General features: G+C 31.2%; 1 protein-coding gene across 1 annotated transcript; it reads left to right on the forward strand.

Annotated features, from left to right (window-relative positions):
- The first annotated feature begins 803 nt into the window (after positions 1 to 803).
- On the forward strand, positions 804 to 8576 carry LOC135930949 (uncharacterized). The gene is made up of 9 exons (XM_065467752.1): positions 804 to 902; positions 1585 to 2036; positions 2158 to 2383; positions 3301 to 3457; positions 4070 to 4317; positions 5066 to 5281; positions 5507 to 5640; positions 5697 to 5834; positions 8528 to 8576. The coding sequence occupies exons 1-9, from the start codon at positions 804 to 806 to the stop codon at positions 8574 to 8576; spliced, it is 1719 nt and encodes a 572-aa protein (XP_065323824.1).
- The last annotated feature ends 6483 nt before the right edge of the window (positions 8577 to 15059 follow it).

Below are 15059 nucleotides of genomic sequence, written 5' to 3' on the forward strand. Positions count from 1 at the left end.
AAACCCCTTCCATTAACTCGGATATCAATTTTGTTTAATCTGTCATCGAATTTAATGTTGTTAAACTAACTACCTAATTTTTGTCAAAGTATTAAACATGGCCATATTTTTATCCAAAAATATTCGATTCAAATCTTCAAGTCGATACTCACAACTTAGAAGCTTAATTAGGCTATAAAGAGATGGTCAAAGTTAGTTAATTTATCAACACTACCCCCCCCCTCCCACTTCATTTTTTTTTGTGTTTGTAAATTTACTTATTATCTTGAAACACATTTATAAAATTACTATATTGAATCAGGAGAAAGAAAGATTAAAGAACTTTATAGAATCCATAATATAATATGATTCTCTGGAAAAAAAAAATCTTAAATACAGTGTTGTGCTTTTTTATAATTCTAATATGAAATTATTTTAACTCGTAAAAATCGATGAGAATTATATAAAATTTTCAGAGACCTGCAGAGGTACAGACTATTCGTGTCGGGCCCGGCCCGGTTTTAATTTTCACGCCCGACCTGGATTTATTTTTGATTTTTGTTGTAGTAGCTAATAATGGCTATGGTTTTAAAATATACGGACCGGCCCTAAGTAGTGTTGTAAAACGGCTCGTATTTGGTTAATTTTTTTTTAAACGGTTAACTAAATTCCTCATCCAGAGAAATACTGCGCAAGCCGGAAGATTTTGCTTATAGAAGAAACAAAGAGTCTAGACATCAAATTAGCGAAATCTCTTGAGGTTTAGGGCAATATTTTTCCGGAAAATTATTCAGTTATAGCCCCTTTTCAAAAATATGCTCAAGATGCGCCGTTTAACAACACTGGCCCTATGCCCGGCTTGGGCTGCTGGAAATAATTTTTATTCTTCAAACCAATTATTGTATACGGAAATGTTCGTAAAAGTAAATCTGCACAAGCACTGTAATTTATCCGGAAAAGATAAATCTCGTTTTTTAAAAAAAAATATTCTCTCTTCTCTCAGAAAATTAATTCTCCTTATAGAAAAAAAAAATTTTTTTTTTTGGGGGGGGGGGGTATTTATAATTTGAGACAAAGAAAAAATTAAAATTTTTCCTTAAAAATAGAAAAGAAAAAATTTAATTTAAACCAAAATTTTTGAATAGAATTTTAAATGGCAGGTTAACGTTAAATCTAATCCCAATGCCCATTTTTTTTTAAAAACCGTAAAATAATCCTAGATTAATATATGTATATAACGCTACATCTAATTTTACCTTATCCTGTCACGCCCGCCTTATTTCATAAAGAGTGATGGTATTGTATGAATTCGATATATCTATTTTTGTTAACCTTTATTTATTACCCCCACCCCCCCTCCCTTGTGTCATTGTGTGTAGATTTTGTTAGAGATGGCTTTTAATATAACCACCACCTTCTCTCACCCCCATATAACTCAAAAAGGATAATCCCCCCGATCCCTTCCACGTGACCTAGAACCCTAGAGTAATATTTATCAAAATCATTTTATTTAAGAAAAAAATCGAGTAAAATCATGTCAAACCTCGATCACCCTTACAAAACAAAAATATAGCTTTTTATGACATTTTATCTTTTGATTGACAGGTATCACTTGAAAATGGCTCGCCGGCAATGTCTCCACTGTCTGAACCAGAAAAAAGTTGTCAGGGAGAGGTCACCCCGCATGTCAATCTTCGCAAAAAAAATTCGATTATTTACGACGCCGATACCGAATCCAGCCCTATCGCCGCTTCCAGGGCCAAACATCGCACGCGACATTTCGCCGAAAAAAAGATCTCCGAAAACAGTTTTTCCGATAATCAGGACGCTTTAAGAACCCCCAAAAAATGGAAAGATTTGACGAATAAACCGTATATCAAAATTTTAAATGGAAACGAGACAAATGCTCAAAGTTTAGATGCCCTAATAATAACGAATAACCAACGAAACGTTCAATTAATCGAACACGTTTTACCTAAAAGCGCGAAATATATCCCTTATAACCGTAGTAGATTGTACCATCGAAATAACCCAACCTTCAAAGAGGGCTCTTTAAGGTTTTATTTTTTTTTTCTTCCCCCCCCCCCCCATATCAAATTATCGTGAGTTTTGTACTTTCCACTCTAAGAATCCGCTCCCATTTTACTCTCGCCAATCGGCGTCATTTTGTTTATTTAGCGATTCCAACGTTAAAAATGATGGAACGATCCCGGAAAAATTATTGATCCACAATTCCACGTTCTCGACTCACGCCACGACCACGCCCAAACACGGTATACTAAAGAATTTTGATCCTAATAACCGTCAAAGATTATACGCCACCGATTCGAAACTCTTCGAGTTAAAAGCCAGGCAAAGGCAGGACATGTGTAATGGTGCCAAAGATGATCCGAATCCTATCAAAGTCATTAAATCTCGTCTTTCAAAACCCTATTTATTATTTTTGTTCCCAGGAATTATTATATTTTTTTTTTACCTCATGTATGTATTTGAAATTTTTTTTTAAAATTACTTTTCTATCCTCGCCATCTTACCCGGTTTTTCGTAATTAATCTAATGAAATCTAAATAATAAATTCATTAAATTGGTTTCGTTTGAGAGGGTGATTTACTTAAATCCAATTTATAAAGGTTAGTATTTACCAAAATATAAACTCCCCATATATAACTTGGAAATTATTTATTTAAAAACCTACCAAAAAAATTTAAAAACCTACCAAATTATTTTAAAACTACTCTAAAATTAATTATTAACTGCCCAAAAAATTTTCCCGCTACCCATTTCGATGTAATTTTACTGCCGGTGATAATCTGTCTTCTTAATTTTTTTTAACGCACGAATTGTGTCTGGCCACGCCGGTTAAACCTTATTTCTTGGGTCAGGCCAGACCGGATTTTTTGGGGATCTATGAATATATTATACGGGTTCGTATGAAACAAATTTTTAAAAAATGATGAATTCATCAGTGAACGTAATGCCTCAGCCCATTTATCAGCTGATCGATTCCACTTTATATTCCAATTCACGATAATTGTCTAGGAATTATATTCATAAAGCCAATGACGATATTACTCTCGTTATAAAATTTTATCCCTTCCTGTCTCAACCCTACCCCCCCAATATTCAAATCAAAGTGATATCCCTCCCCCCTTTATGTTTCAATGATATTCATCATTGCCCCCCCCCCATCTCACGTGATAGACGTGTTCGGCCATATGAGGGTTAACTAATATAAAAAGCCGCCATCTTCTTAATAAATATGCCAAAAATATATATATTGAGGTAATTCGACAATATAATGAAATACAAAAAATCTAATAGAAGCGCATCAGATTTGCCCTGGGCGATGACAAAAGTGACAACGTCATTTTCCCGATGACTGGCACTTCGTCTGATAACAAGGTTTCCTTAATTGCAATGGAAAATGTTGCGCCACAAATTTTGCTAGAGGATGTAAAATATATCAAAAAGCGTTCAAGTTACATATTTTTTTTATTTAATATATTTATAAATTAATGTTCTGTTATAAGTCATCGTTCCTCTAATTAGCTTTTTGATGGTTGTTTAGGCGATGCATAAATTCGCGGTTGAATGATATTGTTCCACCAACGTCACGCTTAAATCGTGACGTCATAGTTTACATTTAGCTTATAACTTTATTATTCATATGACGGTTATTTAAAGTAATAACCGAATTTAAATAATGGCGAAAACCGGATGTTTAGTATTTACTATAGTTTTTGTTTTTGCACACGTCGTCATTATTTGTTTATTTTTTTTCGTAAACAACTTTTTAATCTTAAATTTCGCTACAAAAAATGATTAAATGACATATGATTCATCGCTAGAGCTTCCAATCTTTCGGCCAACTTCAAGGAGCCCATATTCATAACTCTATAATTCATTATATATTATTGTTAAGCGACGCGATAATGTCGCGTTATTTTTTAGCGTTTACTATAACAACCTGTCTACGTTTTTCGTATTTATGTATATAAAAACAATTTCGGATAAATAAATATTTAAAAAGTATTCAGTTAAACTATATTTATAATTTATTTGAAAAAAACTTCCTTTATTTATTGTCTAGATCTTGGAAACAAGATGAATTTCCCGATATCTCCTGTCATCAAGATGACAGATGTCACTCCTGGCGTCGAAAGATTGGAAGAAAAATTGGACAAAGATTTGGTGAGCGAATTAGCTGTAATCGATGAAAAATTAGACGAAAGCTTGGTGGAAGAAGAAAGCGAAATAGCGGTAATCAACAAAGGATCGTCAAACGCTGCGACGGACGTGCTGGACTTGGATCTGCCAACGTTGCCTACCATTTCGAATGTTAGTTTTTCGAAAGATTGGCTTTTAAATTAGGCCACAAAATATATTTTAATAAAATACGAATCGCAAACTTTTGATACCTCGTGAAGTAAAACAAAATATGTTTTTTTTTTTAAATATAAAAATAAAATCTTTTCCAAAATATAATTTTAGAAAATTTCAAAATTTTAAAAGTTCTGAAAAATTACTTTCAGACCTATGGCTGTAGTAAGAATCCCTGGATTTAGTTTTTTGAAGGGCTTTTGCTAGCGCGCCAGATAAAAGGGATTAAATTGTGTTGGTAACTCTTAGCTGACTATAAGATTTCTGGGAATCGTTATTACATAAGTTATAAAAGGCTAACACTAACAAAGGGTTTTGTATTTAAAAATAGAAATAACGTCTTTATTTGTATTTGTTATAAACATTTCACCTTAATTTGATCGATAGGACCAAATCCTGTGACATATATCAATTTAAATCTAAATAATATATCATGATGACAGTTTTTTTTAAAGTTATCCTATTTATGAATATTGATGTTGATTGAACATTAATAGTAAAGGACGATTCTTTAAAATGCACGTATGTTGGGAGCCAGCTGGATACCATATGATTTGTTTGTTTGACTACATTTATATATTGAATAATAAATGTCATTTAGTCAAACCGTACAGACCACATGATAGGGTTTACGGCTAATTTATATTGTTTACACGTTTTTCAAAAATACCATGTGACGATTAAAGAATAATTTTGATCCAATCAGAGATTTCCCAACATGTCACGTGACATCGCTAACGATTCGAAGATCACCGAAATCGATAAAACCAAATCTAGTATTACTTTCGATAAACCGTACCAATTATTCAATCGAAAAGAAAAAATGGCGTCTACGATTTGTAGCGACGTTTCGAATAAGTTGAACAACGATACGGATTTGATGTCATCTTGTTCAATGGATGACAGCTACGAACTCCGAAAAGTGCCAGAAAAACATTTCTTTTTTTTCCAATTATTTTATTTTAATTTCTTATCTTTAATTTTTTTTCCCTATTTTTTCTCTTTTTTTTTAGTTCCTCTTAATTGTAACATTTTTATCAATGAATATTGAAGTTTTTGACTTTGGACGCACCCTTAAGAGTTAAAATATTTCTATTTTTTTGTGATTCATTCACTTAAAATAAAATTCCATTTTGTTTTGATAAAGAATACTATAACAGATGGTGAGAACTTAATCCTGCCCGACACCCAAATATCGGCCACTCAGGTCATCTATCCACCTTTGGTTCTTTGTCCGGATTCTGTTCAAATCATTCTACCACATCTATCCTTCACCGGATTGTATATAAAATAAGATTATATTTTTTTATAGAAAGTTGTTTTTATTTCTTTCTTAGATCCAAGAGTCTGGAGAAAGCTCTGACTACGAGAAATATCCTTACGGTGGGACAGTTTAGTTCTCTGACGGAATTGGATATTCATTACTTACCCATACCTTCGCCCAAATTGCTCAGATGCTTGAAAATATTGACCAAGTATAACAATTGAAAAAAAACATATTTCAAGATTCTCCCCTATAATGTTAATCAGGCTCAGAGTAGCCATCTTGATTAAAAACCCTACCTGAAGCCTCATCATGGTTCCCTGTGATCTGGGTCTAGAACAGGATCACCGTCTCATCGACGGGGCTGTAAAAACCACTTATAGGGTTCGATGTCAGGAAGGGCATCCCACTGTAAAAATACCTTGCTACTAAATTTCCTAAGGATTACGACACTATGTATGTTTGCAGAGACACTACATGACTAAGACTCTAAGAATGCTTATAAACCTTTGGCTTCACGATTTAAAGCTCCAGAGTTGTTAAAGGATCTAGATACAAGTATCTAGATATAAAAATGTGGTATCTGTAACTAGATAGATTTTTGATTAAAATGTATCTAGATATTCTTTTAGACGATGTATCTGTATCTAGATCCATTTAAAAAGTATCTTTTAACAACTCTGGAAAGCTCTAATCGCTCTTTTATTTATTAAAAAAAATTACATATAGTTTGGAGCAAAAAAAATTAAAAACTTTGACATCTTTCATGATATCAACTCACTCCATTTTAAGGATTTATGAGCCAATATTTAAATTTAGGAGTGTGAGGCAGATATTTGTTAAAGAATAAAGAACGTAAAGTGGAATGTCTTGAGTTACTATTGTTACGTTACTGTATCGATAACATATTATTTATCCGTGGGGTAAACTTTTTAGCGATTTTCCGGTCCAGAAATGAATTTCTAAAGGTTCTAATTAAATTAATAATTCATTCTTCTAGTTTATAAAATTTGTCGAAATATATCCAATAAGTATCTTTAAAAGTAACCGTAAAAATGTGTTTATTAAATTTTACTCGATAAATTTTACTTTATACACTGATTTGTAAATATCGATTTTTGAATTATTTTTTTAAAAAAAATCAAAATCTATTCAACTTACCAAAATATTTATTAAAATTAAATTAATCTACACAAATTATATCCGGTTTTTACCTCGAATCGAATACTCATGTTATTTTTTGTATACTTTTAAACGGTATTAATTGAGGTGACGTGTGTCAATTAATGAAACGTCATTCATCCTTTGTCTAAATTTTCTTCTTTTTTTTGTTGACTACTCTACGCACCCCCCCCCACTTCCGGTTTTAAACATGCAATACTACTATTTCCTATTTAATTTTTTTTTTTAAAAATATAAAATGAAATAAAATCTTTTCCCTCAAAGAAAAGGGGTAAAGAAGATGAAATACCAAAATTTTAAGTTTTGGAACCCCGCATATAACTCACAAACCACCCAAAACAAATCTTGATAAGATTTTCTAGGAATTAGAGGTCTGCAATCGGGCAGGTTTTTCTCCCACCCGACCCTAATTTGAATGGTTATAGTCGGCGTTTTTTCAACATTGGCCGCGTGGCCAGCGGATTGAAGGCGTTGGCGGGTAAATTTTTTGACAATTTTTCGGGCGAAATGAGCAGAACAAGACGTCAATTTATTTTAAAAAATATAATCGTTTATAAATAAAGAGCCAATACCGGCCATTAAAATTAATTTTTAAACATTTAATTTGGCGGGCTGGCGGGTAAATTTTTTTAAAACAAATTATAAGTTAGCCAAGTGGGCTTGTTTTTTTGGATAGGAAATCAGAATTCGGAATCGTGGAAACTATTTGGGTTTTTTTAAAATTTTTATTTTCTTCCAAAAGAATCCATTTAAATTTAAAATATTTTTTAAAATGGGAATCGGAATAAAAAAAAGTCGCCAAAAAAAACAATGACATATAATAATACCTAGACTTACGATTCATTCATTCGTTTAAAATGCATTTTTTAAGCGTCGGTTGAATGCGAATCAGCTGGATCCGCCATTTTGTTAACCCATATGGTAAATTAATTGATAACTTGCTTTCCTTGTTATCTCGTTGATCCGGTAAATCATCTTCCAATAAAGTTTGCATCGGATTGGTTGGAATAAATTAGGCTCTCGTTTGAAAATTTTTAATAATGATTTAGCTTAACCAAGATGGCGTCTCCAGCTGATTTTTTTTTTTTTTTTAGAAACTTTGAATCATTTTTTAAAGCGCCTTTTTTTTTAAAAGATCGGCTTTTCGCGGAAAAAAAAATATATTCTATCAATGTTAGGAATACATACCTATCTTACGAATTTTAGGCAATTCTAATGTTAACCTTTGAGTCCCTGCAGAGGTACCATTTGTACAAATTTTTCGGCCCAACCCGGGTTTTTATTTTTTATGAATAATAATGACGATTTCAAATATTCGGTTTCAAAATATCCGGCCCGGCCCGAATATTTTTTAAAAAGTTACAGGCCCGGCCCAGCCAGTGTTACCCAGAGCTCTCTGACCATATAAAAAATATATGGTAAAATCTAATATTAATTGTCCGTTAAATTCTTAAGGTAGGTTATTCCCGAACATGATGGAATATATTTCCGGTAAAAATCAGATTTTTTAAAAAAAATTCGGCATCCGACCCGAATCTTAACACGGTTTATAAAATTTCCAAAACCCGTAACCGAACCCGGGAATTTCTTTGAACTCGTATTCATACGGCTTCAGTGTATATTGTTTAAAAATCAATTTACTTCTTTATTTTCATAATATAATAAACCCAATTCAAAATTTTTAAGAATAAAATTTTTTTTTGTATATATTTTTATATTCAGATTCCAGGAAAAGAAATGCCAACGAAAGAACAGGGAAGATACGATGTGAAAAAATTTTTTATTATATTTTTATATATTTTATTTTATATATTAATTATACCTTAAAAACTTATTCTAACATTATAATATTTATTTTATTTTAATTATTTTTAATTAATTATAATATTTATTTTAATTATTATTAATTAATTAAAATATATTGATCGGGTATTGAAAATACTCAAATATTTATTTTAAAAAAAAATTATTTCAAATTGTTAAAATAAACGTAATTTATAAATTTTTAAATTCTTTTTTCAATCACTGAAAATTCTTTTATTATCTTTTTAAAAAAAAACTTATTCAACCAAAAAATAAAATATAATTTGGAATAACCAGAGTTGTTAAATGATACTTTTAAAATGGTTCTAGATACAGATATATATCGTCTAAAATAATATCTAGATACCGATATTTTAATCAAAAATCTATCTAGACACAGATACCACATTTTTATATCTAGATACAGGATATAGATACTTGTATTTAGATCCTTTAACAACTCTGGGAATATACATTCCAAAAAACTACTGAAGAATGCTATATTATGATAAGGTATTATCAAATCTAGCATGTTATTGGAGTGCTATAAACCCCACACTTGGGGTATTGAAGGGGTTAAAAGGCTTGAACCAGATTTCTATTTTCCAATTGCATTTATCTCGATTTTTTAAGTATTTGTTTTGTTTGTTTTTTTTAGGGGGAAAATACTTTACGTTACGCTCGTATTGAAAGTGGGCCCAAAATTATTGAGTTAACAAAAACTATTTAAAATGATATGCTTTTCCATGTTAATATAAATATAAATAATTTATATAAATTTAAATAAATTTTGATATAAATTTAAATAAGTTTTGATATAAATTTAATCAACAAATTTAAATTATTTATTAAGAAATTTTTTTTTAAAAGAAAGTTTTAAGTTAATCTTTTCTATAAAAAATTAAAAGACGCCCTCTCGCGGATAAATAATATATTTTTTACCGTAATTACATTTAAAAAAAGTGACCCCTTGAAGTTGTACGACATTTTGCCTTCTAAATTTTTTTTGCTATTCGGACATGTTCCTTCTTTTCCACCTTTAAGCAGTTGATTCCAACTGTGAGGGTTGTTCATGGGAAAAATAATTAAAGTCTTAATTAAGACTGGAAAAATTTTACAAAGAAAATACCCTCACACCAAAGTTTTAAGGCATAGGAATGAAATAATTAGTAAAATTGCACTTATATTGACATATCTATAATGCAGTATGAATTTCGAATGTGATTTACTTTAACGCTAACCTCTGTGAAAAATTAACTTGGGTTGGGAATAGCAAGTAAGATTCTGGTATAAATTATATAAATCAGGGAATCCAGCTTAGCAGACTCCCAAGAATGCTAAATATTTTTTCCTTCTTATATCAGTAATTATCGTTATAATACTTTGCACAATCTTTGGCCTTCTTTTTCTCCTTCCTTTCTTCAAAGTTATATCGATTTCTCTGAATCATCCTGCTCAATAACCTCATCCAAACTATTATCATCAAAAAAAAATAGGAGTGGATATGGGTTTAATCATACTCTATAAATTAACAAGATACCTATTCATCGTCATTAAGTAATATCTGCTGTAATATTCGAGGTTGTATTTACAATTTGCTAATATCTTTAATATCATGATTTTAAACAATATCCACTGAAGCCGTATGAATACGAGTTCAAAGAAATTCCCGAGTTCTGTTCCAAGTTTTGGAAATTTTTTTTAAACCGTGTTAAGATTCGGTTCGGATACCGAATTTTTTTATTAAAAAACCCGTGTTTTCTTTTCCCTGTTTGGGCCCGGTTCGAATCCCGGTATTTATATACTATGGTAAAAGTTTATTTTTAAAAATATATTTATTTCAAGATATCCTCCTTTGTTTTTACAAGTAAAAAGCCGCCGCCATATTTTTTAGGCGCATATATTGCCTTCATTTCATATCTTGGAATGGCCTTGTTCGTTCTTCTTTTATGAATGTCGACAAATATGGCAGATTTATAAAATGACAATATATGTATAAATACCATGTTAATTACTTTATTTATTATGAAAAAAATTATTTTAAATATTTACTAATATTATTTAATATATTATATATTTAATAATTAGATATTTGTATTCATTATTTTTTTTAGTGGAGTAATACATTACGGGAACATTTATTTATATTTTTAAATCGCTATTCAGGGTTTGGCTGGCTTCGTATCGAATTCAAAAAAAAAAAGAAGTTTTTATTTTTAAGATATTGTATACATTTTGATTTAATCAAAAGCTTTTAAAACGGGATGCTTTCCTGGTGGAAAGTGTTTGTCATATTTTAACAATTATTAATATATTTATTATATGAATGCACAAGGAATATAGGGATCCATATTTTTCAGAGTTATATATATATAGTGAAATTTGAAATGAAATTTAAATATAGTTCTTAGTTGCTCTTTTACTATTATTTCTAGATATTATGCTACAGTGATAGTGACAAGTCAGTTAAGTTTCTAAGGCAAGAAGATATTCGATTTAGCGATAAAAAGGGGCAACACGATAAAAATTCTTTGGAAGGAGAACTTTTACTAATTTTCGTAAGAATTCTTCTAGAAATTTAAAAAAAAAAAATTGATCACATTTACCAGAAGATCAAACTCTGAGGCTATCATTTGCGCAATGACATATAATAATGCCTAGAAGTGTACATCAATGAAAAACAGCTGGGACGCCATATTGGTAACCCGTAATCATTATATAAAAAAAATTTAACTAGAAGCCAATTTATTTCCTATGACTGACGTGAACATTTTTATAACAGTCAAGTTTCTAAGGCAAGAAGATATTCGATTTAGCAATAAAAAGGGACAACACGATAAAACTTCTTTAGAAGGAGAACTTTTACTAATTTTCGTAAGAATTCTTGGAAATTAAAAAAAAAAAAATTGATCACATTTACCAGAAGATCAAACTCTGAGGCTATCATTTGCGCAATGACATATAATAATGCCTAGAAGTGTACATCAATGAAAAACAGCTGGGACGCCATATTGGTAACCCGTAATCATTATATAAAAAAAATTTAACTAGAAGCCAATTTATTTCCTATGACTGACGTGAACATTTTTATAACAGTCAAGTTTCTAAGGCAAGAAGATATTCGATTTAGCAATAAAAAGGGACAACACGATAAAACTTCTTTAGAAGGAGAAATTTTACTAATTTTCGTAAGAATTCTTCGAAATTTAAAAAAAAAAAATTGATCACATTTACCAGAAGATCAAACTCTGAGGCTATCATTTGCGCAATGACATATAATAATGCCTAGAAGTGTACATCAATGAAAAACAGCTGGGACGCCATATTGGTAACCCATAATCATTATATAAAAAAAATTTAACTAGAAGCCAATTTATTTCCTATGACTGACGTGAACTTTTTTTAAAGAATTAATATGATCATCGAGAATGATAAGGAAACGAGTTATCAATTTAAATAGTAGTTATTTTTAAAACACGAGAATAATTACCATACGGGTTATAAAATGGCGGTTCCAGCTGATTCGCATTCAACGACGATTTCAAAATGCCATGTTATGAATGCCGTTGTCAGTCAAGGTATTATTTGTATGTCATTGCATTTACGATATCAATATTAATCTTAAAGTAACTGACCTATCAGATGATTAGTGAAGGTCAACGATCTGGTCCTATCGGTCTTAGACCGGGACTGGACCGATTGTCGGACCGGTCTTTTTAATTTTTACAGTCCAGACCGGTCATTTATTATTATTTAAGTTTGCTTTAATATTCAATTAATATAATTTTTGTATATTTTATTTATGATATTTTTCTAGATGAGTTATTTTAGATTTTGTTAATTTTTATTTTACAATATGAAAACAATAAGTTTGTTTAAGAAACATATTACTTATAGTCCCAATAAAAAACATGTGTATGTGTTCACTGCCCTACCAAATTTAATGTATCGTCAGCAACAAGTAACAAAATAATTGTTTATAATTTTTTAAGCAATAAATTAATCAAAATAAGCTGTATTATTATTAAAATATTTTGGTTATTATTTATATAGTTCTATTTTTTTTAAGAAACTGTCTGAATAATTCAATGTCAAAATAACATAACATTATTCTTAATAAAATAATTAGGTACCTTTAGAAGACATATGATAAAACATAAGATATATACTTCTAATGATGAAAATGAAAATATCTCAAAAACATAATCTACTCTTAATTTTAAAATGACCTCCACAAGCATAAAATCACTTTTCTAATTGATAAATTTTATTGTTTATATAATACTCTTATATTTAATAAAATGATAAAACAAATTAAATTAGGTTAAAAAAAATATGTTTTTTAAACAAGTAAAAAGACCGGACCGTGGACCTTCACTACAGGTGATTGTCTTTTAACCTTCTAATAACTTAAAACTACAAACGAGAAATTAATTATTATTTTTTCCTAAGTTTAATTTTATTTTTCAAACTATTTAATATTTTATTTAAAAATAATAAATAAAAAATAATTTTAAAAATTTTTATTAATTATTAGTTTTTTATTCAAAAATTTTGCGACTCGAATATAAAAATATAATGAGAAATATTGTATAAAAAAAATCCAAGGGAAAATAGAGCCTCAGCATTTGCGACAAAATAATGAAAAATAAGATGCTAGAAATGAGAATTGCGAAAATAAAGTTTGCGCAGGGTTTTCAAGTTTTCGTAAGAAGAGAATACGTAGGGCCTTTTCCCCCAATCATAATCGTCGTACTTGTAATAGGAATTCAATTCCTTGTAACCGACGGCTAATCTTTTGTCGGGTATAATTCCGGTCCAATAAGCGTCCTCGTTGTGGAAGGGCCGAGCGCAACACTCTACAGATGTTCGGTAAATGATACCCGCTAACCGGGGACTCATTATGTAGCCCCACCCGTAGCAAAATGGAGGGTACTTATCGGGTTCGTAATCTTCCTTAGAGACCGCGTTTTTATTTGAGGGATCGCGGGCGACCGAAAGAGCTATCGCCACGTTGCCGTAAATATTCTTTTGGAATTCCATTAAATCGTCGAACTTTAGCGTGGCAGTTCCATTTTCGGTATTTTGATTGGCATTGACATGTTTTTCTCCCCTGACGAGACCTTCATTGGTAGAATTGGCTTCGGATTCAATGATAGGAGATGTCATATCTTCCAACAGGGTCATCAAGATATCCAACCTCGCGTAGACGTCCAGATCCAATTTTAGCAATAATTGAGCCTCGTCGCAATGCGTGGACGCCCATTTAAAAAGGGCTCCTGTCTTGTAGGACAGATTGGCGTAACTTTCCTCGAACGTAGCTTGAACAATGTCGCCATGAATCCTAGATTCGGCGTCGATCGCTTTCTGCACTAGGCGTCTCTCCCGATCGATGTTGTTGTTCCACATTTCGAGTTCCTGGCGGCTCGTGTTAACCGAATTTCCGGGAAAATCATCTTTACCGGGTTCGAATAATCCGAGAACAAACACGGTTTTGATTTTACAGACAACGGTTTCGTTACGAGAATCGATAAAATTTAGGTAGCTACCGGTATAAGTGGCATCGTTCGATAAACTCGACTTCAGATGAGCGGAAAACGGGGAGGCCCATATCTTCCTCGCGTTTAGCCTTATCCCGAACTCTTTGGGTCGAGTGAATATGCCTATAATTAAGGACATTTGTTTTTTGGGGATGTCCTCTTTATTTTGGAACAAGTTATCCCGTTCCTTTTCACCCCCGCCTTCGTTTACGAATTTAAGGTACGCTTGATACGAAGAATGAGTTTCCTCATCTACCTTTTCCGGCCTTCCAACCGTATAATTAATCATATCGAAATGGGATTTACCCCGGTGATAAGATGAAAAATCATAACTCCATCCCATGTCGGAGCAGAGCTCGCGAGGTTTATGCACGAAAAATGCTCTAGGAATATCTAGCAAATGGAATCTTTCGTGTTGCGTAGTGTTGGAGTTCTCGTCCAGGAACTCGTATCGATCACTGAGATTCGCCTTCTCCTCGATGATACTTCTCATTCTGGATAGATTAATTTTAGTGACGAGTTTCCAATCTTCAGAGAGCATGTAGTTCTGCTTCACCGTTAAATACGCCATGAACGCGATCAAGTGCACGAATAGAATCGGGAGGAATAGTTTTAGGCGCATTCCTAAAGATCAAGATCAAGATTTGTTGGAACAGAAATCTTTAATTTTATTTTATTTTTTTCCGGAAATAGCTAATTACACGCCCTTCCGCTTGGAGAGATAAATGTTTAAGAATTCTTGTCACGCAAAATTTCTAAATATAAATTCATTTAAAATATTTGCTTCTTTTTTTTTCTAAATTAAAAAAAAAATTGTCATTTCAAATCTTGTATATACAAATATCAGTAAGTGATATGCATAATGAGTTCCTTAAAATAGAAAATTTAAAAAAATGATATCTAAATATAAT

This window comes from Gordionus sp. m RMFG-2023, chromosome 1, assembly GCF_954871325.1.
Source record: "Gordionus sp. m RMFG-2023 chromosome 1, tfGorSpeb1-WG-v2, whole genome shotgun sequence".
NCBI lineage: Eukaryota > Metazoa > Nematomorpha > Gordioida > Chordodea > Parachordodidae > Gordionus > Gordionus sp. m RMFG-2023.